The sequence below is a fragment of the Pinus tabuliformis genome, chromosome 9 (genome assembly GCF_031772625.1).
Source record: "Pinus tabuliformis cultivar Carrire ecotype Pingquan chromosome 9, CPIR1, whole genome shotgun sequence".
NCBI classification, from domain to species: Eukaryota; Viridiplantae; Streptophyta; class Pinopsida; order Pinales; family Pinaceae; genus Pinus; species Pinus tabuliformis.
This window is the reverse complement of record NC_142307.1, coordinates 1260742321-1260768345: the sequence shown is the minus strand read 5'-3', so window position 1 is coordinate 1260768345 and position 26025 is coordinate 1260742321. Positions and strand designations below refer to the sequence as shown.

General features: G+C 38.1%; 1 protein-coding gene across 1 annotated transcript in view; it reads right to left on the bottom strand.

Annotated features, from left to right (window-relative positions):
* Positions 1 to 25781, bottom strand: part of CPI1 (cyclopropyl isomerase) — a 301987-nt gene extending 276206 nt beyond the window's left edge. The window contains exons 1-2 of the mRNA XM_089439988.1: positions 25472 to 25781; positions 23419 to 23605 (exon numbers count right to left, since the gene is read on the bottom strand). Of these exons, the coding sequence (XP_089296114.1) occupies positions 23419 to 23515 (97 nt within the window). The 5' untranslated portion in view covers positions 23516 to 23605; positions 25472 to 25781. The remainder of the gene's footprint in view (positions 1 to 23418; positions 23606 to 25471) is intronic.
* Between the last annotated feature and the right edge of the window lie 244 nt (positions 25782 to 26025).

Sequence of the window (26025 nt, the reverse complement as noted above, 5' to 3'; positions counted from 1 at the left end):
GTCCGAGCACACAATGTGGAGGATAACTTCGTCATTGAAAACCTTGGAAAGGATATCAAGGAAGCAACAATAGTAGAATTAGATGTGCCATGCGTGACGGAAAAAGTTGTTGACAAAGATGAAGAAGAGATTGAGAAAGAAAAATTCAAGGTCAAGATTTCAGAGATTGGTGTTGAATTTGTTTCATTACAACTGGAGAATGTGGGCTCTCACTAGGTAGTGTGTTCCCAGATGATGGTGAAGAGTGTGCCATTCCTTTGGTGCTTTGTTCACAGTAAGAATGCAGTAACTGAGGCAGTTTGTTCAAAGTCCAATTTTATGCATGCAAAAGCAATGTGAAAATTATTGTGTTGGTGGGAGAGGCAATAGTTTATATTTGTCACTGGATGAAACCAGTCAAAATGATGTAAGAATGCATGTTACATATGTTCTGGATGAAAGTTGTCAAGCTATTCCAGAGATGCATGCCATGGAGATTGTTGAACTAGACATCACAAGGTTGGATTGCAGGAGGTTTTAAAACATTTGGTTCACATTAATGAGAATCCTCCTAAACATGAATTTAATCAAGGGTCTAAAGGAGAGTCACCTGGATGGATTACAATTGTTAGGAAATGACAATGAATAAACAATTCTCAATTCTCAATGGATTTTTTTTTTTTCAGACTGCTCACGTGCTTACCAAATGAAAATCTCTGACCAAAATTCAATTTAATAGGCACAATAAAATTAATGTGTTGTTGAAAGATTTAATTGTCATGGAAGAGGAGTTTGCAGTCATAGATGTAGAAATGGGGAATGATAATGAGTTTGTTTGGAAGAAAACACTTAGTACTAATATTATTATGCTCTAAAACGTTGAGGATCTGAAGGTTTCGTAATTGACAGAATCAAAGAAATTTGACAATTCTGTCATTGCTAATTTGAGTGAAAGTGATGTAGTGAAAACTCAGAGACTAAAAAAAAAAAAATTCTAATTCGATAGAACCTTTCCCTTTCCAAAAGGTGAGTTATTACAAGTCTAAATATAAAATGAGGGAAAGCATTTCTCATTCTCCTTTTATTGGGCTCTTCACAGATTGACACGGATTAGAAGCCTCATCTTAAACAGCAGTCTAATGAATTAGTATTGAATGTGTGGAAAAGTGCAACTGATCCTTGTAGACATATTATGCAGATAGTCAAAACGAGTATGGAAGCAGAGGATGGAAGTATTGATAAGACTTATCCATTGGTAGACAAACCTGAAAAGATTGAGAGATCAGCTTAGTTTACACCAGAAGCCACCTATCCACAGAAACTTAATGACCTTACTTTTAAAAAAAATTGTGACTGATGGTTATCAGCAAGCAATGCAAATTGCTCAGTTTAGCATGAAGATAGTGGATAGGTGTGCAAGCAAACTGAACATTCATCATAGAATTTCAAAAGAGTGGTGAAGTTATTGTCATTAGCATGGATATAGAATGTGATTATACTAGGCAGACTGGTCTTATGAATGGGGAATTTGAAGAGGGGTAAATCGGTGAAGACTAACACAGAAATAGAGGCTGATATCACCCAGCAGAGTGCTCATATGAAGCCAGAATCTCCTTTAGTCTCGGATTCTTCCGTCCTCTATTTAAAACATTGTTGACCTCTGAAGTCAGGCATGTGTCTTTAGAAACCGTTGATGCTGAGTTGAAAATTCCCAAGTGAACAGTCACACCATTTCTTTCCACTATTGGTGGCTTACATATAGTTCTACTTTCTGTAGTATGCAAATCTATAGTATTTAAAGCAGTTGAAGCACCCAATGCTGAACTTCTCTTAGAAACAGCATCCTTTGTTGAAGATTCATCAAATGTCAAAGGATGCTTTGGTTCAACCTTCTACCCTTCAGTCTCTAATAGACCAGTGTACTCCCTATCGTAGGTAATATATTGGGCTTCTCTCCATCCATGCAATGGAAGTAAACTTCTCTCTATGTCCTGAGATTCATGGTAAAAAGCTTCAACATATTGATTCTGCAAATCCAAGTGTGTTTCCTCATCTACCAAAGTGTTGCCTTCAAATACTGAGGAATCATTAGTGTCTTCTCTAACTATTTCTATAGAAGGCTAAGAGATTCTCCAGCATCAGAATGTACATTCTGAAATTCTTTCCCCAAAATGCTATTCTGTAAAATCTCAATCCTATGAGTGTTAACAAGAGACAATAACCTGCTCTCCCCAGAAATGTCAGGAGCACTATCTTCATCTCTCCAACTACCACACACTGAATCAAAATCACTAGAATTATCCAACTCAGAGCACCACTCTTGCTTTAATTTATGTGCTGCCCATGTAGATAATTGTGTCTTGCACACCAGCTCGGCCATTTCCTGCGTAATGAATCACCAATGAAGGACTGTTTCCTTCCTTGAATATCCTTCCAACATTCCCAGGACCATTTCTATTACCAACATTATCCAATTCCTAATTCAGTTGCCCAGCTTGTAGCCTAACAGGGATAACCACTGATGCACCAGGCTGCAAAGGAAGAGCTGACTGTAACATTTCATGCCCAATAGAAATTACGTTTTCCTGTTGCTTCCCAGAAAGTGAAATATTTGCCTCCACCACAGGAACAGCACCAGCATTTGCAAGACTTATCTGGATATCCCGGATCTCTCCTTCATATAAGACTGTTGATCCATCTCCTCCAACCACATGAGGAATCAAGAGTGGCAATGATGGCACTACCGATATATTTGGATTGGGAACGTTTCTTAACTTGGGTAATCCAGAACTTCGAAAAGGATCAACCAAGACAAGACCTTGTCCTGTTCCAAGTAAAAGATCATCAACATCTCTAAAAAGATGTTCAGTTATTACACCAAAACAATGAACAATGCATCCTTCAACTATCAATGGACCAACAGAGGTGGGAATCCCAGACAATGATATTATTTGGGATGTATTGGGTAGAAGAGTCACACTCGTAGGAAATGCCTCAAAATTCTCAGAATTAACAGAAAGATATATGCTTTCAACTGACAACTCAAATGTGCATGGGTTTGCTAGCTCCACTAATACTTGAACAGGTTCGCCGACTATCCAGATAATTTCCTGCTTCTTGTCATCACTAGTATCTCCTTTGCCAAAAGGTGTGTAAATAAATGGACCTGAGGGATCACTAGCACGTATAGCAGACAACAATATTTCTTTCAGGACAACCATTTGCAGTGTGCTCCACTGGCTTTCGAGCTGCTGCACAGCCTTTCGTGAAGAAATGGCCGTGCAAATTACAGAGATAAATCAGATTGAATCTGGGAGCATAAATTTCCAGTGTATATGTTTATTTGTTTGCAGAATATTCCAACACGACGTCCAAACACTTCATCCGATATGAGGACTCACTAAAGGTTACGGGGTTGGGGTATAGGCCCGGGTTCGCAAGTCAGTCTTTTGCACTATGAGATGGCCTGTCTAACTTCTTGTGCCGTGAGTGAATTCAAACTCCGGTAGCCGGGGTTCATGCCGCCGGCTACATCGTTGCGGGGTATCATCTTTAACAGGCAGTGTAACCCAACCCCATCGATGGATTTTAATCCGTGTGTCGACTCGCAGGTGCAGAGATGTATCACCGACTTATAAAGGATACATCGTTGCGTGGCATCTTTAACAGGCGGTGAAGGCCCGAGAGCATTCTGACGGATTGGTGGACATCTACCTTATAGCCAGACGTCATATGCGATTATAAAAGGGTCGCAGGTTCAAACCTGCAAACCTATGTATCAACACCAGAGCGCTCCACCGTCACACCACCGCATGTTCCTTTATCCGCTGGTGGTTGACATACGTCATAGGTTTAGACAATTAATATCATCGTTCGACACCAAACGCCACCTAAGAAATGAGTTTCGACGCGTCAGGTGTTTAAAAACGATGTGTGAGCACCGTGGCTTTTATAATGCATGCAGGGTCGTTAGTTTCAATCTAACAAGTGCGTAAGATTTGCGGAGAGGCTACGCTGCAACTAAGGAAAACCACATGCTTAAAATTTTCTATCTGTGTCATGATTCATAATAGATTAAATTATACTTGTGGCAGAGGCATATTGTGGATTTCTACATATCAGACTTTCAATCAGGCTTAAGAGCATTGGTAAAAATTGGATATGGTGCAAGAGTTACACCGTATGTGGATGAGAGTACTATCATTGACGTAAACAAAATATCCGGGATCTACCGTCAAACTTTATACGATGGCTCGTGGAAAGAAATCTTTCCAGTGATGATCGTGTAATGCGTCTGAAAGAAGGTTATATCAAAGAAGGAAGTACAGTAAGTGTCATGGGAGTGGTTTAGCGAAATGACAGTGTTCTAATGATTGTTCCTCCCCCAGAACCAGTGTCTACTGGCTGCCAATGGGGAAAGTTCCTCCTACCAGCTAGCCTTGAAGGAATTATTTTGAAATGTGAAGATACTTCTTCAAGGGCTAATACTGTAGCACTTATTGAGCTATATTTTACCTAGCTTCATGGTTGAAAAATTACTGATAGGAGTTTACTATCTCTAGTTTTTTTTTTTTTTCAAATACTTAAAAGGTCTTCGCTTCTGCAAAATGGGAATTTTATTCGTCATATTATATTTGATAAGAAGGCACTGTCAAAGAGCTCAGGCATTGACCACATTGAGAATGTTTTTAGAAAGAACCTAGAAGATGGCACAGAGTACAATGAACGGAAGGTATTCTCATACTATCGGACAACGGTGAGACTCCTGTGAAGCGTGAGTATTAGCATAATAAGTTCGAATCTCATGCTTAGCAACTAAGCAGTTCCAGCATGTAGTTTAGTAGTTGTGATAATAATTATTTATTTTTTTTAATTTTTTTTTTTTCAGAATCTGGTTGCTATTGGCGTCAGGTGTGGCAGCGGTGGGGTTTTGAGAATTCTATCGGTGGTGCCAGAAATTAGACAGGATTTGGCAGAAGGTGTAATATCAGTTCAGCAAGGACTTAAATCAGATGCATTTCACCGACCTTGGCCGTCTATCAGTTCTTTTTTTTTTTGGGCATAAATTGTATAATACTTCCATCATTCTTTTGTCCAACATTGGCTTCTTCTCTGAGGAAATCATCTTCTAAAATCGCCATCAATGTGCCATTAATAATACTGAGGAGGCTTACATAATTGTTTCTGAAGCTTAAATAAACTTGTATTCTAGTTCTGACTTACTATATATATGATTTTTTTTGTACAGTGATTTGTTATTTTTTTTTCTCTTTGGTGTACACATATTACATAACGTATGAGTCATATCATTACAGGGACAAATATCTCAGATGATAAATCAATACAGTGACAGATTCTCACACTAGCTGATATTTGAATTAAACAACATAAGGACCTCTAATGAGACCCTGAAACCCTGTATGTATTATCGTGGAGTCTTCAGCAATAAGATAAGCTATATTAGAGATAAGCTTAATTCCCTAAAATTGGAGCCATAGAACAAGCTTCACATCTCTATAATTATCCAACCAATACATCATTGTAAAAATCAACCACTGTATCCCGGATGTGGGTGTTTAAGAGCGTTGATACTACACAGCGAATTTGGGTTGGCAAGTGGCGTGGCCACCTGGCCACCCACGCTTCTACCCAGACGATCACCGCCGACATTAATGGCGTTTTATTGCGTTGTGCGGGCCGGGGAAACCTCATTCTGGTTCTTAAGATGGCTTATTCAGACCGCCTTCCCCCTGTTCCGCCTCCTTTGAATTGCAATTGTCTCCCTATTGCTGCAGAGCCGAGCTCGCGCACGACAACGAGGAGACGTTGCCAAATTTTGTGTTGCATTGAGATGGTAGATGGTGCCCATTTCTCGCAGAATCTTTTGTGTTGCCTTCGAACTGATTCTTCGGCCTTGAATCTTGGTTCAGAACCGCGGATTACAGGTCCCCCTGCTCTCATAGGTCATTCAATCCCAGGCACTGCTCCTCGTCTTCGTCTGCCCAATTTGGACCAGGTGAACATGCCTCGTCTGCATCATAGGATGCGTTGCAGGAGGGGTAGTAGCAAAGGAAGAACAATCCGCCCCTCTCCCTGTCCCTCTCTGACTCGACCCCTTCTGACTCTTCCTCCCCCTCGACGGCTCATTTCACGGGACGTTATCCAGCCACCCGCAGCGGTTGGGGGCGAACTCAAACTGAAGGTTCTCAGCATGTGGAAGATGCTCCACAGCCTCCGGTTGCCTCTGTCTCATCTCAGCAACCTAGTCATTCTGCCCAATTCCATTTTCGCTGCACGCTGGATCAGCCATGCATAATTGCGACCATTTCGATAGCATTTAGAGAGAAGCCTAAAAGCTCTGAAGTTCTAGCTCGCAATATTCAAGAGAGGGCCAACACTAGCAACAGAAAATCCCCTGGCAGCAGGTCAGGGGCGCACAGAAGCCATGAAGAAGCTCAGGACCGTACAGACGCCACTCAGGGACGCAATAATCTAGGCATGGAAACAACTCCGAGAGATCAACAGGACGCGAAAGATGACATGGAGGCGTACAGGTGTCTGATAGTGGAAGAACCTCCTCCTACTAATGACACCTAGCTGGTCAAAGTCTTTTTCAGGTTTTGGGTTCCTGGCTCCCAACCTTAGAGGTCTATTATGTTGTTTCTTTTATGTAAATGTTGTTAATTTTGATGTTAGCTCAAAAAACTATTCCACTCTAGCTTTACAAGCTGTTACCCTTGCGTGGGCAGCAAACAATTCTAGTTTTGGACTGGTTTCCCCAGTGAGGTCAGTCTCTTTCAGATATTTGTTGTTAAACATGGCATATTTTGAGGCTTGATCTGCAGAGGCCTGTGCCTCCTTGTACCATTTTTTACATTAATAGAATTAGTCAATTTTAGAAAAAAGAAAAAAATCAACCACTGTAAAATCCCTCTATTTGTCTCTTCATTACTGAAGAGTTCAGTAAATGACTTTAGAACATAATTTTTTTTTTTCAATTCAAATGTAACCTTATCTTAACAGACTTAACAGATCCGAGAGTTTGAACTTGCTCTGATACCAAAATGTAAAGCCCTGAAATTTTTAACAGGATATAACTATTCAAAATATAAGAATTTATCAATTTGATGTTGAGTACCTACCTGATGTTGAGTACCTACCTGGCTGAAGATGTTTCTGATTTGCTCTAGCTCCCGCTCCCGTTACCAAAAGACCAAAAACCTCCCAGCCAAACTAGGTACAGCCTCAGCACGCAGCCCCAAAATACTTCAAATTCGAAGCATTTTGGCCCCCGTGCCCAAAAGTCTCAAGAACAACTACTCAAGCTCCATTATTCTTTGTGTCTTCCTCTTGTTAGTTCCTCCTTTGCCTCCCTCTGTATCAAAGAATGTCCCCTTTTCTACAATACCCTTCCTCCTTTTATGCCCTCAGAAACTCCTCCGCCACTTCTTCTTTCTTTATTGTTTTAATTTGATAAGTTCATAGGTTGTAGAAGCGGTCACCGCCTTTTCCTTTCCCAATTTGTTGACCATGCACTCTTATTTATACAGTATCTCCTTTATCATAATGTTATGTTTCACTTTTGTTTGAATCGAATTATTTTCATAGTATTATGGTTTTATATATTCTTCTCTTTATTACATTCACTATTTAATATATATATATATATATATATACTTTCCTTTGATTTTATAGAATATGTTGTTTCTTTTGTAGAATAATATGTATATTATAACTCTTTTGTACATGGGTATAGTTCCTTTGTATGTAGTAGGGTACATACTTCCTTTGTTGTGAGTTCACTACACTGCATTTATCTTTAATTTTATATAGTAGAATTATATACATGTATTATGGTGGTGGTACGTATATCATATACCCTACTATATTCTTATAAGTTAAGTATTCATTTCAATAGTTAATTCGTTACCTAAATACGGACGTTTTTTCAATATTAACTAATATATATACTAGTGCAGTGCAGGCGATGCATGCATATGTAGCTATCATATGCATGTCTCGTATGCATGCTAATATCTCTATGTCCCCATTAATTTAAGATGGGCCCTTACATAGTGCTCTAGATCCAAGTCCATTCCTTTGAATGGTTGTTGCTTGAGCTATGATCTCTTCTGACACTAGAAAATTGACCCCTGCTATAGTGGCCTGATCCTTCTTGAAGTTAATGGCAAAAAGGGTAGTTAAATCATGATGATAGCCCACCTCTTGCACTCTTTGACAAAACCCTAGGCAACCTGCTTGCTCAAATGACTTTCTGATGAACTTTGATGAGTTAATCTCTTGCATATGAGTTGGCTCATACCTGGAGATCTCACCTCCCTTATACTTCTTCCTATCACTAGTCTTCACCATGTTTTTTGGCTTCACTTTAATAGAAAACCCTAGTTTCAAACAAGGAAAGGGCACGGGGTTTGATTAGCAAAACAGAGTGAAAAGCACAACAACTTGGGGGAAGGGAATGAGGGGAAAAGGAGGTAGGAAAAATTCTGAGAAAAATATGGGGGGTAGGGATAGATGTTAGGAAGATAATGGAGGTGGATTTTCTCAAAAAAAATGAGAAAAAAGGGTGAAAAGATCAAATTACAGACTTAGGGAAGCAGAAAGCTAGGTTTTCTTGGGAAAATGGTGAAATGAGAGAATTTTAGTAAGGGGAATGGTGGGGAATGTTTAATGAAGGTAATGAAACATATATGAACATAGAAACAAAGGTTTTCACTTTCGAATGAAGTTGTAGACCATGAAAGGAAAAAACGCAGCAAAAACCCTAGGGGAGGATTTTTTAGTTGATTTCTGAGGAAAAAGATTGCAAAGAAGGTTGGTGAAGTTTGGTTTACCTGTTTAAAGAACCTCTAAAGCACTTGAAATTAAAACTGAACATGTTCTTCCTCCTTTAGATCTCTCCAAGTGAAAAGCACAGCACCTTTCTTCACAAACACAGTGAGCAAATGGAAAAGGGCAGTGGTGAAAAATTTTGAATTTCTGATGGCTATGGCAACTTTCAAAGTGGTAGAAGGGAGCTCTGGAGATTTTTGAAAGGATACAATAAGATTTTGAAATGTCTGATGCTCATTTATAACTAGAAAATCGATTTTTGGCTCATAGTGGAATGATGACCTCATGTGTACTTTGAAGTAGTGGCTAATGATGTGATTGGTACTAGCAACTATGATTCTTCAATAGGAAGTGTTACATCTCCATGTGATGCAGATGTACTTTGATTCTCTTTGAAATAATTTATTTTCCTAATTGCTAACTCCCATGATGAAACTTTTTAATGACCATAATGGATGACAAGACTCCCTTTTTCAGAATGATGACTGAGATAATGATGAACATCATATGCATATTCTAGACCATGACCTAAATGATGACCAACTAACTCAATTGATGACTTATAACAGGAAATGATGACAGTGACCATGATGGATGATTTGTGACCTTGAATAAGTGGAGGGAGTAGCAATGACACCTTGACAATGACTTAAAACCATTTGACAATCAAGAGACATGTCAAATTTAATTTGAAAATATTATAATTTGACCTAAGACTCTAACAACAGTGAAAAGAGAAAATTTGATCACTATGACTATAGTACTCTAACAGTGTACTTAGCAAGAAGCTTTGGTGCAATCTTTTTGTGGATAATAAAGAAAGACTTTGGGGTTAAATTTTGTTGGTGTTACTCTTCATGGGAATGTTGTAAGATGTTTTATTTCATGCATAACTTTTTCTAAAGCCATTGATGATAGCTTCTAAAGAGTGATCTGAGCACAGATATCTTGTTCAGTTTGCTAGGGTTTGAATAATAATTTTAATTTTGAACGTAATAGCAAGTATCTCTATTTGTCTAAATTTAATTATTATTTTCTCGCTCTATTTTTAATGGTTGGATCAAGTTTTGCAGGGAAATCTTGAGATAGATTATCGGGCATTAGGGGATAGTCTTCAGTTGGACCAACCAACTCTCGATCTGTATTTCCTGAAGAGCCCAGCTAAATAAGCTTCGAGCTTATCATAAGATTTTCGTTTTGTGATGCATGAGGGTTTCGAGCTAGCACCTCCTTTTAAAACAAAACAAAAACAAACAAAAAGTTGTGCAGCATAATGATAGATCTGGCTACTTAGAGCCTTTAGTTTGTAAATATTGTAATTATCTAACTGGGTTTTTGGGGTTTTTTTCGATTTTATCATTGTATATATCGTGTGGGTGTTTTCTTGTTGCCGTGCAGCTGCAGATTTGAGGGTTTCAAAATTTAGATTTGCAGATTATCTGAAGTTTTTTTCTGAGAGCAGATTTTAAAGCATTAATAGATTGGTTTACATATAAATTGTTGGGTTTATTTTTAGGTTCTCAAGCTACCATTTTTTTTCTTGTCTGCTTACTAGTGTGCTCTTGTCCGCATCCTCTTTTTGCCTGTCGTTTTCTCCTCTATCGTTGCTCAAGACTACAAGGCTTTCCCTCTTCTGCTAGCCTGCATCATTCCTTTGCCTTTGCTACATTGTCGCAACTCCTCATTTCCCTCGCCATCCATTTTCGTGGCTCCTCCTCATTGCTTAACCTGCAAATCGCTCCTCAAAAACGCAGTCTTTCCTCTTCCCTTACCTCCACGCTCCACGAGTTCTTCTCTCTGCAAATCCATCGATCTGCGTTTCCTCCCTACCGACTACCCTGTCGCATTCTTTCCCTCGCCTCTCCCTTCTCACGCAGACCTGTAATTGCCGCTCCCTCAAATGCATCTGTTGTGGCCTCCCTAATCACTGCTCATCGACCTGCCCTCGAGCTCCTTCAAGCTTCCTTCATTTACCGCGTCCAAGTTGTTCCACAACCTCCACATGCTCCTAGCTACCATCTTCTCCTCCCTTCCACAAACCTGCATCTTCTCTCCCTCCCTGTCGCCGCCACACCAAGCCTGCATACAAACATAACTTTCGATTTTCTTTTTTTTGTTTTGATTCTTATGTTATGATTTAGTTTCACTTAGGTTAGGTTTTTTGTTTTTTAATTAATTTGATTTTTTTTGTTAGGTTTGCATTTTATTTTTTAACTTCTGTCAAATTAAATGGAAACTTTTTGTAATTTCGATTTTTTTTTTAATTTTCTTTTGCTTTTCCTTTGGTTTTAAATTTTTTTGACATTTTCATTTTGTTTAAAATAAAAACTAAAAAATAAAAATTCATTTTTATGTGACTTTGAAATTTCTAAAGGAATTAAATCAAAAGAGGACTTGCGCTTTCACATTAAAAAATTTAAAAAATTAATGTGGCCTATGGCCCATTAAAAATTTAATTTATTAACCCTTTTGATTTATTTTACTTTTGTCACATTAAAAATTAAATTAATCATTTACCACATTAAATTTTCTCATAAAACTTAGCACATTAAAAATTGTCTAAGAAATAATCAAATTTTTAATCTAGAGTTCATTCTTGGGTTTTTATTTGTGTTAAGGGTTTTTGGACTTCAAAAATTTTAAAAGAAAAATTTTTTGGTATTAATTTCTCTATTGTCAAACACTCTTAAAATCATATCTGAAGATCGACTATAGGAAAATTAACAAATTTTCTAGATCTTGGTCATTAAAGAAAAATTATTTTGATTCTAAGATTGTGAATTGCTTAGCATTTGAATTTCATGGTTCTTCATGGTATCTAAATTTTTCGAAATTTAATTGCTAGAATATTTTGCATGCTAAGGCTTTGAGCGTTTTTACATCTAATTGTTCATGATCATCTTTTCTATCACATCTCTAATTTTCTTCTGAATAGCTTGATTTTGTTTCTTCAAGTAGGTTCATGGTTAATTGAGCATCTAAGGCACTAGTCTAAAAATCATTTACATCTTGTGGTTGTGTCTTATTCACTTAGTTGATATATATCAATAACTCAGTTAATCAGAACTTATCTCATTTTCATTAAGTTATTCAGTGTTACGTCTCCTACAGCCTGTGTTCCACAGGTTTTCCTCATCCATTTACCCCTAGGGACTACCCCGCTTGACTCGTCTAAGAGAAAGTCTAAACGGAGTGAGTAAGGATTAAAGTGACAGCCCTTACTCTGAGCTTTGTCGCGATTCCTGGACACTTTGTGCGACAACTGGTACATTCCTTATGTAGGAATGAGTACATTCCTTTATTGGAATAGGTATGTCCTTCCTAATTAAGAGCGAGAGATAGACACATCATTCTTGTCTTCACTTGGGAAGACAAAAATGGAGGGTTGGGTAAACATCTGGTATCTGATGCTCTTTGAGGATGAGTTAGGGCATCCAAGAAAAGAGTAGTTGTAGAGGACCAATATTCTTTGAGAACTGAGAATCCAAGATAAGAATAGTCCTAGTGGAACACACCCTGAAAACCAGGGAGGGTATGTTCCAAGAAAGACAATGATGAAGGTGTCTATACATCATTGGTCTCGCCAGCATTGTGCTCAGACCTTGTGGAGAGAAAGAGTGTTAGTCAAGGCCTTGCTATGTGACAATGTTGGTTAATATGATGCTATACAGATGGATTACCAATCTGACTCTTCTTATGAGAAATTCTTCAGATTGAGAATGACCAAGTACCATTAGTTAAGAGGGAGTGTTGAAAAGTGTAACTAGGTTTGGTCTTCGTAATGACATGTGTAATTGTGATTTTATGTAATTGATGAAAAGAAAAAGAAAAAAAATTATTATTGTAATGCTTGTCTCATGGGTTTCATGAGCAAGGAATTTTATTTTTAGTAATGGCTCCCATTGTGAGCCTTTTAGATTTTGTCATCTAGTCATAAAAGTCAATTTGAGTCGATGTCATGTATGTAGGACCCTTCTTGGGCATGTTACATTTTTATATGTGTCATTATATATATAAGAAGGCCCTCCAAGACCAAGAAAAGAGATGTCCTTCAATTCGGCTTCAAGAAGAATAATATTACCTCTCCAAATGACATGTCGGCCTAGCTCACTATCAAGTCGGCTTATTATCATGGGAAACAACTATAAATAGGCCACTCAGCCTCATTTCAGTGGAAGCAATTTGGTCATGATCTGCGATTGGAAGAAGTGCGAAAAGGGTCAAGAAGGCAACCTAATATCCAGTGAGTGAAGGGAGAAGAAGATCGAATTATTTCATATCTGTTTTGGGCTCTATCTTGTCACACGTGCGAAGTAAGGAGGCAGCATCTGTTGCAGAAGTAGCCGAGAGTATTGCTAGAGGATCCAAGGTTAGTAAGGTCAATTGAGAAGCTGAAGTCATCAAGCAGAAGTATATGAGAGAGTCTCCCCTCCAAGCGAAGTGGTGACAAGGTGTAGAAGTTGATCATCATACTTCTCACATGCTGCAATTATGGACGAAATAAGGTACAACTCTGAAGCAGAAGGGTAGCTGAGAAGGAAGAAGGAGCAGAAGGTTGACTATATTTAAGGGTCTCATCAAGGAAGCTTTGTGTCTTGGTATTGGAGTGGCAAATAGGTCAAGGGTCTTGGTCTTGGTATTCGTCAATTGAAGTCTCTATAAGAAGATGAATTTGTTTGGGTATTCCTCTCAAGTGGGAGAACTTTTAGCCCTGGCTGATAGCCTATATTCTGTGTCTCTTGTCTCTTTATGGTTTATGCATTGGTAGTTGTTTGATGAAGAATAACACTATAATAATATAAGTAAAAGAAGATCCTAATCTAAGAAGTAAAAAGCACTCACAAGCAGTTATCAATAGAAGAGAAATCACCTAATCTCGATGCCCTAGATTTCTCAACACACAGGCCTTAAGGACTTCACAGCCCTAAGTTGTAGCCCCCTAAGGCCTTTTGGCCCCCTCCTTAGACTAGGCGGCAGCCTTTAGGGCTTGTCGTGGCCCCTTTTGAGGCCTCTCTCCCTTGTTGTGGACCCTCTCTAGCCTTTTCTCCCTAGCCGCTGCCTTTTCTTGGCCTTTTCCCTTGTCTTTTGCCCTCTTCCTAGCCCTAGCTTGCCCTCATCCATCCTTGGTTGATCTCTGAATTTTTTACACTAAATATTGGTGGGTTTTGCAGGAAGAAATTGGCTCAAGTTTGGTGTTTTCAGGTGCCAAGTTCATTGGAAGAAAATTTGGCAACTTGGGCAAGTGATCTTCAAGGCCTTGGGCCTAGGGTTTGATCTCTAAACCCTCATTTTCTCTCACTGTTTGCTACAGCTCTCTGAATCATTCATAACAGTGGTAAAATTCATGTTTAAATGCTCTAAAATTCACTTATAAATTGCCTAAGCACACTAAGAAATCCATGGTAAAAATTTACTGGTGTTTTGGTAAGTTGGGCATTGATTATTGGGCATAGATGTAACTCGTTTATTGACTGAATATCTCTACATAATCAGTGAAATCAGATCTGATATATTTCTAAAGGAACACATTTAAGAGGCATAAAATTGATTCGTACGATATCTAACATATTGTCATAACATCTAAGCATCTTGGGCATTAATCTTTTTGGCATAAATCTTCAAATTATGGTGACTGATATCTCTGCATAAAAGTGTGATCAGATCTGATATACTCTGAATACTACATCTTAAGAGGGCTAAAAACTCATAATCTCACATTGGCAAGCTTGTTTTGGCATTTGGTAACTTTTGAGCATATTTTGGCACAAGTTATTGCACTAATAGCTCACTGTTTGCATACTTTTCTCACTGTTGTAATAAGTGATTTCAGATCTGATATAGCACTGAATAATTCATCATAAGAAGGTTGGCTAACTTATGTTTTCACTTGGCAAGTCACTTAATGTTCATTGATCATATTGGGTTCTCACAGACTTGTCATTTCTTAGATCCAAAGTGATTTACTTGCTGCTGTCCTAAAGGTCTAATAATTGCTCATTTGAAAGTGATTTGGGTATAAGTAACATAAGATTTTGCCTTACTCATGCTCTATAGATCATAAGTATTCTTGTTTCATGGTTGATTTACTTGCTGCTGTCCTAAAGGTCTAATAATTGCTCATTTGAAAGTGATTTGGGTATAAGTAACATAAGATTTTGCCTTACTCATGCTCTATAAATCATAAGTATTCTTGTTTCATGGTTTTATGTCAAGTTGGCTTCTAATTGTTTCATGGTGCACTAACACATTTGTTGTTGTGAGTTGATTGAAAACTCATAAGTTCACACATAATAATAACACTCACTAAAGCACTCTAATCTAAAATCACTTTGTGTTGAATATCTTAAGTCTCTTTGGGCATATTGATATCTTGTGGTCTAAGTCACATTGTTTCTTGATATCTAATTGTATTGAGTTGGCAAGCGATAAATTGACATTGGAATATATTGAGTAATTGGCATCTTGTGATGATAATCATTGGTTAATTGTTAAGTGAATAATTGCTCTAAATTCCTTTAATTACTATCATTAGTTAAAGCATCTTGTCGATTGATATATTGTTTAACATTGGCACTAAATAAATTGGCACATTCTTGGTTGTAACATTGCTTCATAATTCATCTTTAAGTACTCTTGTCATAAGAAGCTAATCATAACTTAAGTACTTAAACATTAAACAATCTTAACCCAAGAATCATTCATTCACCTTGCATAAGCATTCTAAGACTAGTTGCACTAATAATTTACCTCCAAGCATAAGCTTGGTTGATAGACTTCTAGGGCCACCCTTTCTCAATTTAGCTTGAGGGATTCAGCACCTTTCTAGTGGTTAACACAGTGACCTTGCAGTCGTCAAAGCCACAGTCTCTACAGCATCGGAGGCATCGGGTGGTTGGAACACAGGGGGAGGTATCGTTAATCAAGCCTTTGTTTGCTTCCCGTTGGCTTCCATCCCACAACCTACTCTAAAGACTAGTTCCAAAACAATTAAAAGGAAGGTCTTACTTAGAATAGGCATATAACTAAAAGTAACCATGTTTCTTGCATCACACCTAAGACTTAGGATTTACATAGCATATAGGTTAGTGAAGCATTCAAGCAATGATTGTTCATCCGCTCATTTGGTCCTTAATTGTTATAAAGCAAATAAGTTGACTCCATAAGGTGTTAATTTTTGCAACTAGGGTCAAATTCCACATTGAACAACTCAGATGCTCGAGATGATGCTTGCATTAAATTCCTCTTTTCGAGAGGACCAAAATCGACCTAAAGATCACCCAATTTGGTTAAGCGAAAGTTAAGTTTTGAATTATTTTATACATACATTCATTATGGAATGGGTCGGCCCTAACCACATGGGTAACTACTTGGGTTACCTTAACCCCAAGTAAACCCTCAGGAAAGCCTATAAATAGAAGCGACCTCAAGTTCATTTCATCACATTTGATCAAGTCATTTTCTATTCTTCTCTTTTGTCTTGGCTCGCACAGGTTCGACGAAGGAGTTTGCACAAGGGTCTGAAATCATAGGCGTAAGGTTCGCTCTAAGTTAGGGTTTTCTGGGTTCCGGACATTGGCACAGAACAGGGAAATCTGGTCCCTGGACACTGGCACAGAGTGGACAAGAGAGCGTCCAAAGAGCCCTAGATGCTGGCAGATAGGCTTATGAGAGCGTCCAGGGGTTTGGAGTTAGATCAGGTTGCATTGGTCCTCGGATGCTCGCTCAGAGTGGTCCTGAGAGCATCCAAGCCATCCCGGACGCCCGCACAACAATTGTAAGGGAGCGTCCAAGGGTTTCTGGTGTGTTTTACCTTGGACGCATGCACAGAGTCTTCCTGAGAGTGACCGAGCAATCACAGTCGCCCTCACACAGTGTCCAAGAGAGCATCCAGGGTGTTTCGGACGCACACAAACAGTTTTGATGAGAGCGTCCCTAGTTCAGATCTAGGGCTTGACATCTTGGCTTCATTTGGCTTCAGTGATCTAGTGGATCTGGGTTTCTCTCTGTTGTTATACAGATTTGTAGATCTGTAGATCTGATCTGTTAGTATCCGCTGCAAACATATGTATTGAGCTCATTGTACTCTCTGCTGAAATCTTTTTATGACGATCTATTAAAGAAGAAGATTTGAAAGGGTTTCCCCCTTGTGGGGTTTTTCCCTGGTCTTGGACCAATCTGTTGTCTCTTATGGTTGTGTTATTGTCTTCTTTGTCACTACATACATTGTTCTTTCTTCAGTTACATTTATGATTGGTTATACTACTAATAATTGGATGCATTGTTAATAAAGAAGTAATTTGGGCTAAAGTAACTTATACAGCATAGAACAATCAGAAAATTTAACATAAGGCACTGGCCTCATTGATAATTAAATCTAATCTCTAAAAGCTTGCTAAATCAACCAAGTGGCTAGGCCATTCAATCGTGTCTCCCAGACTCATTGGTTGCCAACTTGTCTTTCATTTCTATATTCCATAGGGACTACCCCCCATAGCTTGTTGTTGGGAGACAACTAGAACGGAGAGTTTGGGGATCAGAGTGACAACCCCCGACCTGAGTCGTTGTCGCAGTGCCTGTACAATCTAAGCGACAACAAGACACTTGCTCAAGTGTGAGCAAGCTAATTTTGTAACTTAGCCTAAGTTTTGACTTAGGAAAAGCACATAATTATTATGTTGGCTAATTAAGCTAAAGTAAACTTAGGAAAAGCAAAGTAAATTACTTTAATGATTATGTTTTAATCTCAGTCATTGATCTCAAGTGAGGTGAAATCTAATCTCAACAGTCAATCACATTGGAGATTAGGGCTACAGATTTGGCTCAATGTAAGTTGCTAGGCATAAAAGAATCACCCACATATCTCCTTAGGACACTTGCTCAAGTGTGAGCAAGCTGCTTTTGTAACTTAGCCTAAGTTTTGACTTTAGGAAAAGCATATAATTATTATGTTGGCTAATTGAGCTAAAATAAACTTAGGAGATTAAAGCTAGGGATTTGGCTCAATGTAAAGCTACAAAAGCAAGGGTGAGGAGAGGAGAAGACACATCATACAACAGTGCAAGACATTAAGAGAGGCATCTCAATGAGGAGTGGAGAAGGACTTCCATTATAGTGTGTCGGGTCTAAGGAAGTGCAAAAAGGCGGCTTGGAGGTCTAGATCAGCAAAAGGATCGAGGATCAATGTAGGGCCTGATCTACTACATCAGTTCCAAGACATTTTATATCTGTAATATTTCCTAGTTGGGGCATTATCCCAGGACAGAAGCCCAAGTAAGTTCTAAATTTTAATGAAGAACCATTGATTGGGAAGAATATGTTTATGTCATTATGATTGGGATTAGATGTGTAAAATTTGCTTCCGCTAGTTAAGTTAAGAATCTAGCTATGCTTTCATTCAGTAGATCTACAATCTACCAGGTTAATGAATTATCGAGTGCTAGGTTTAAGGAAAAAAACAACAGTCGATAGTCATGCCAACGAATTCTCTAGTCCTCTTCATACCTAACAGGATAAAACTAGAACTTAATTAGGACTTTGAAAACCTCCCACATAGTTTCCAATGGATCAACCTCTAGTTTAAGTGTCTCCATATACCTTTCCCACCAAGCTTGGGCACGACCTTCTGCTTCCATCAAGCAAAAGCTATCTTTTACTCTTCTCTTACTTTATGCCCACCAGCATAGACATCTAATTGTTGCAAACAATGATTATGACTAGCAACACTTACCTGACCTTTGTAAGGCTTAATATTCACTTAGCTTCCACTTTGCAAAAAGGTTGGGAAGAGGTGTTGTCGAAGATTTCCCTTTCTTTCTTTGGCTCCTTTATATCTTCATGTTTGTCATTAATCACAAAATCACCATTAGAACTAGTCAACTCTCAAAGGGTTTGAACTTGCTCTCTGCAATTAACATTAATATTACCATACTCTCGAAGATGTCTATGAATTGCACTTCAATTTTTGCAAATATTGCCTCTAATTCAATTTAAAGCATAGCCCCATGATGATCCACTGTATTTGTGGCTTGATATTGTGTTTGCAACTTGAGGTTGTTTTCTCACCTTCCTTGCACCAATCATTGAATTCGCAAGGTAAGATTATCTCATTGCCTTTGTCTTCCCAAACTTGGTTAGCATACACTGCAATTATTCCATTGAAACCCCAAAGAATATTCCCTTATACCAATATGATATGTAAGTTGTGTTGGATATCCAATGGACATTTCATCAAAACAATTATAAATATGCTACTACAAATTGTAATATTTTACTTTGTTGTGCAATAACTATTTATGATCAAGCTATAATATTAGAAGCATGTCATTTTCCTATGAAAAATAACCAAATCTACAATAGTCAAAAAGACATACCATAACACCAAGATTTACCCTATGCAAATTGGTGAGGGAAAAACCCCAACAAGAAAATAAGGTATGTGCCTTGCTCTTTTCATACTCAGATTTACAATGCAAAATATAAAGAAAGATTGATTCACTATGGAGCAACTAGACATTGTCACTAGTGATCGTTTGCCACAAGAACGCCTTCTTCCTCTTCTCTACTCCAATACCCACTCCTTCGCACTACTAAGCTATGGAACAAAAGAATATTACAATAGGAATGGAAACCCTTTCTCTCCTAGCAGCTAAGAATTTGACACCTTTTGATAGTTTTTAGGGCTAGGGTTAGCATCTTTGCATGGGCCAACTCCCTATCAAGGTTTAGGGTTTTTGACCTCTAGAATCTTCTTCAAAATCCGTATGTGGCTAGCCCTACATGTGTGAGTAATGGAGCTGACATGGCTTCCACTAGGTATTGCAGTGGTCAAAAGATAGGTCAACTTGTCGAAGGAATAACTCCATACAAACTCCAATCGAGGCAGTCTTTCAACCGTTGGAAAGTTCTTGGTGAGTAGAATAGCAACTAGTGGATAAAAACTATGCTTGCAAAGTATGGGGAGGGAACATTCGTTTAATTCCCAAACCCTTACAGTTTCAAGACCCTAAATCACCATAACAGGATCAGCCCATAGAATGGGCTCAATAATGCCATAGCTCTAATTTTCCACCCCCGTGAAGCACTAGAAAGGATGACAAATATATAATGATCCACTACTGATCATTCTTTGCTTCAAGCAACTCGATCAATTTCCAAGTATTATCTCTCTACATTGAGTTCATCAAAGATAACATCCTAACTAACAAACACTTTCTTATCAACGAGATCACATAATTTATATCTTTTTGGCAACTCACTATACCATCCATATGAGGATGAAAATGAATTGTTCAGAAGAATCAATCAGTCATGAGTATATTTTTGCAGCTCCGGCATCTTGAGTTTTCCAATGTGCATACCTTCGTGATTCTTTATCATGAGCCAAAAACTATAAATTTGATGTTTAAAACAAAACAAAAACTGAAAACTAATAATTTCTAATTGCAGCTAACAACAGAAATAAAAAACCACAGTAATAATAGTAGAAACCAGCAACAGTAGATTCATCACTGACAACAGATTCCAGCAATTTTTCAATAGTAGATTTGATCACAGATTCTGTAGCACTAGTAGCAACAAAAAACCAACATCAACTATAAGTAAAAACACCTGAATGCTCAAAATCCTCAGCACATAAAGTTTGAGACTTTCCCGAAAAGGTATAGATGCCAACTCAAGCCAAATCCAAGGCAGTATGAGTGCTGCTCTTGGCCCAAACAGTTTCAGACTACCAAACCCTACTCTTATGCCTTAGAACCATTTTGTAGCTAGTGCTCCAGCCTCCCATCCTTTGCTTGAAAATATGAGTGACACTTACAAGTTGGAGTTACTAAACACAATGTAGGTGGAGTTACAAAAGATCTCATGAGTAAGAGAGGCATTAATGCAAGCATGCATAACAGTTGACATTAATGTGAACATGCCTTAGTAACCCCTTATGCTAAGAAACCCAGTAGGGTAGTTCAAGTGGTTGGGAGCTCCGAACTTCATGCATGAGGTCTCAAGGTCAATTCACTGGGCATGCTGTCTCTTTCGCATGCCTTAATGTCCCTGCCGAGTCAGCTGCCATAATTAGAACAGACGGGTTTGCACTAGTTACCAGTTACCACCATGAATGTGCTGAAATTTCTAGACAAACAGCAATTAATGCAAAACAGAAATATCACCACTATCCTAGAGGTCTCTTCGATCGTAAACCTGTGAATTTTCAGCCTTTTGGCTTTATGAAATATAATTAAGACAGTAACGGTAATAGACAATATTCCAATCCTTAGCAACCCCAAACATCTAGGCAATCCAAGAGAAAATATACCAATGCGTTGTAATAAGTTTCTGCCATTTAGAATAACCATACCATGCATAACCAGATCTGTAAACAATCTTCTTCAATTACAATATTAAATCACTAAAAATAACTTATTTCAAGACTCAAATCAGCAACACAGATATAGCTGGAAATTACAAATCATAAAGAACACAAAAGTCTGAAAATAAAATGTGTTTTACGCAAGTATTGGACAGGTGTAAATTTCATTAATAAGATCTGGTTCATGTACATACCATAGTTTCATCACAAAACTAATACAATCCATTATCTCTCCAAAACCCTAGCTAGGGAAAACCAAGAAAACCCTAGCTCAACCAAGGAGATCCAACAAGCATGAATCGTTCAAGCAAGTCCTCCAAGGAAAGATGTCTTCTCATCTTCTTCTCTTCTCCAAGTATAACTGAGAGCTTCATAACAAAACCCTAATCTCCAAGGGATGAAACCCTAACACTAGACTTCAAGATGCTCCAACAAGATCATGAAAACATAGTGATTCCAATAGGGAGAAACCAAGTACATAAGAACATCCAAGAGAGAGAGAAGACTAGTACAATCCACTTGATCACTTCACTTCTCCAAGTACAACTTAGGGTTTCATCACAAAACCCTAATCTCCAAGGGATGAAACCCTAACCCTAGACTTTGAGATGCTCCAATAAAACCATGAAACTCTAGCGACTTTGAGAGAGAGAGAGAGAACAAGTACATTAGAAGATCCGAGAGGCAGTTAAGATAGTGCACTCCACTTGATCACATCTCTAACACAAGCATGATAAGGATAAATGAGCTATGTTGTTATGATATGAAAGGATTGTCTCCTTCCTCATATAGATGAGTTAAAGAAGGCCAACACATACGTGGGTCAATTCCCTTACAATCAACCTACAATAAAACATGTAGGCTCACACATGTGGAGCACTACATTCCAAGGCTACACATGTGGAGCACTACACTCCAAGGCTGCACATGTCAAACTCCATGGTGATGTCATCCACAAGCAACACTCCAAATGCAAGGGCGCTCCACAAGGTGTGTCCAACAATCCTCTTACACGCCTTGAAAGGCTCCATCAATCCTCATATGCCATATACTCCACTGGATCCACTCCCCTTACACAAACACTAATGCAACCCAAGCATCCCCAAGCCAACTCTAAACCTCCATATAGCAATCCAAACAACCCTACTCTTTCTAAGGACTAGTGCTCTCCTCCAAGATGCAACACGTTCCTCCTCCCAAGTAGGGTGTTCTCCATGCAAGCAACCCTCTCTATGTGACCATCATGAAGGATGTCATCAACACAATCAAGAGAACTCCAATGCCTGGAGAAATTGCCAAGCAAGAGCCCAACAAAGGTTAAGAAAAGGCTAAGGAAGCCATCTCCAATGTGCCAAAAACCACCTTCCATGTGCAACTCCATCATAGATCATCTAGGGGCTAAGCATACACCATGTACCCCAAGTCTCATGAAGCACCCCCAAACATAATGCAATTTGCAAACACTTTCGGAATAACCAAAAAGCTAACAAAATGTAGTGAGAAGTGCCTTAGAGTTTCCTTGGATAAGAAAACTTAAAACTTTATACCAAGGAAAGAAAAAAAGATGTTCCCAAATAACATTATCCATGACAGAGTGGGTTCTTTTATAACATTCTTAGTATAAAGCGTAAGTTCAACTGGCCATTAGATTCCTTGCAAGAAATTGTATCATTTATCACCGACCAAGTACATGGAAGTTAGCACGGGCATTACAAGAAGACAAAGCTGTATTTGGTGGCAAGCCAATATATGTGGGGTTCCAGCAAACGGAAAAGAACACTGTAGGGAGAACCACAAAAATTCTGATCAGAGGTAGGGTAAACCCGTTCATCAGAGCAAGCAGTGAGCCTTTTCCTGACTAATTAATTAATATTGATTTTAAACTTTTGTTCTTGGATCTCTGTTTCATCTTTAACGTGTCTTAATTTTCAGATCCATGCACTCGGTGATTCCTCAAATGACAGCTGATTTTTAACTCCACTTTTTTGAATGAAACAGACAAGAAAGAAAATGAAAAACGGTAACCACAATGCCCACACAGATCAGCTTACAAAAAATTTAGTTCATGGAAGTACGTTGTTAAAACCGTCGAAATAGGGTCCAATGGAACAATGCAGTCAAAATGGAAACTAGTAAGCTTACTTAAGAAAAGGTATATTGAGATTTATGAGCAAATAGGGAAACAAAGAACATTCAAACAATCAGAAATACATGTAACTGACCTCTGAGTTTGGACTGAAATTTTAACCCCGCCATGTCATCGGCCACTTCATTACCGTTGACAGCTAATTTGGACCTCTTCCTTACATATGATGCCATGCTTGTTTCCCCTTTCAAAGCTATTTCTCAGAAACTGCCTAATCAAGCAAATAATCTTATAGAAAAAAAACCTTTAAGCTCCAATCCTTCCTGCATAATATTTTCCAATCAATATTACCGTCTTCAGGCCAAAGAGTCATCAAAACTCACAAATTCAAAATTCAAAATAATTAGAAGCACCCAACTATATGGACAACTAAGCCTTAAAAGCTGAGGACTGGATATCAGCACAGCACAGCACACACCTTGATCTTTCTGAGTTAGTTAGGGAAATGCAAAAGCCTCTTTTGTCGCTGTTACATATATTACTTTAAAAACTGATAGCTTGGGAATATCTATCTGTATTTCTCACATTTAATATTCAAAATACTGGAACGACAGAAGTGAAAAAGAACCAAAATAAATAGTGGCGTGGAAGTTTCACGCTGCCTGTAATCAACCTAGCAAGATTATATCTATATTTCAGAAAACGCAAAGATTAAAGATCACACACCAATAAGTTTTGAACAACTTCTAACTACCATAGAGCGATAATTCAACCCCACCTGTGATCTCAAGCAAAAAGAGTATATTGGAGGTCGCATTCCGCAGAGCGCAAAGGTTTTTATTGCTCAATTAAGAACTAACTCACATTAACAGTAACAGGATGGTGAAAAAGATCTAAAGAAGCTTGGGAAGAATGGGTGTGTACATTTTGCACGTCTGGGCAGTGGAATCGGACAAAAAAATCATTTTGGAATGTGATACTTTCAGAGACATCAGGGACAGTTATGGGAATATGTTAGCATCAATTCCTTGGCATTGTCTTTTTAACGGGGAGACTGTTAGAAGGTTGGGCCAACTCATCATCAATTTGAATAAAAAAAAGATTGAATTGCAAAAGGGGAAAAACATGTAAAATTGTAGTCCAATAGACTATTTTTAGACTGGTAAACGTTAAAATATCATTTCATATACCAATGACAAAAGTACACACATGCACACACAGACAGGAAAAAATACTTGTGCTACCAAGCTTGCCTGCTTGAATGATTGATTGTTTGTGCATGTGCTTCTGTGTATGCTCACTTGCATCCCCTTGTGCTTGTGTCACACTTGCGACTTCCTGCTTTGTTGCATACTTGTTTGTGCAGATAGGTGGCTGGGAAACATTCTTTATAAGAAACACGGCATTCTCGAAAAAAAGGGAAAAGGAGAAGCACACCTTTTTTCCAGCCAGAGGACAGGAAATGTTTGCCAGGAGTTTCACGGGTGTTTCATTTTCGAAACATTTCCTGGAAGGAAACAGGGGTAAGGGAGACATTCGGAGAAACTCAGCTTCAGATTTTTTGTAATGTGGGTTTGCCCAAACAGATATATGAAAAAAATATACGATATCAAATAAGCATGAACAGGAGATGCCATGCAACAAAACAAATGATCAGACAAATTGGTTTCTTTCGTATCCCAGTGGTGTAAAATCCATAGGAAACACCTTCAACATAAAATATGTGCAGCCTTAGCAAAGATGCGTGGTTTCTTGCAGATAATAACCAATACAGCATCTACAGGTGAACTTAATGGTATTAAAACAAGACCCCAATGTGGGAAAATCTGACTGCACTTCCCCATAAAATTTTCGAATTTGCAAAGCAAGTATTCAATTTCCCACTTGTAGATCTTCTGGTTTATGAATTGGAATGCTCTATTTTGAGCCTATTGGAGAGAGGTGTAAGCCGCGCACAAAAGGCAGAATTCACATGCACTTTTCCACAATTATACATGCAAATGTCAAGATATATACTGAAGCTGTCTCAGGAATGAAAAAGATTAATATCTATAATTTCATGAGAGAATCATCCCCCTTTCACTCAGCTCTGTTCACTGACACACTCACGACACATTGCAGATTACAAATCATATACAGACTTCTCTAAATTATAAAGCTCTTATTTTTTGAACCACTTTACAACGTACCTCCACTTCACACAGGCTGCAATAAAGCATGTCATCATCACAAACTTGCTGCTCTGAAGATTGTTTTTTTGGAACAAGTACTCTTGCATATATGAGCCAAAGGTAACCAGTCACAAATAACAATCCAAACCCACTTTTCTTTTCCTCTAAGTCGCAGGACTCCTTTACGGGCAATACAGTCACCAGGTCGCCCTCTGACTGGTTTCTACTATAGATTCAGTATTTGCATCATTGTAATGGATCATTGTATGGAACTTTTCTAGGATCATCAGACCTTTCCTTTAGATCTGCATTCGCGCTTGAAAAAGAGTTGAGCATATATATATATATCTATTTTTTTTTATATTATTTTTTTTAAACGTATAGGAGATGTGGAACTTTTTTAATGTGATCTTTGAATAAAATATTTGAATTTTTATATTCATTAAAATATTTTAATATTTATTTTAAACAAAATAATTTTATATCAATTTATATAGGGTTATTAAAAATAATTTATACTAATTTAAAAATAAAATATTTTAATATTTATTTTAAACAAAATAATTTTATAT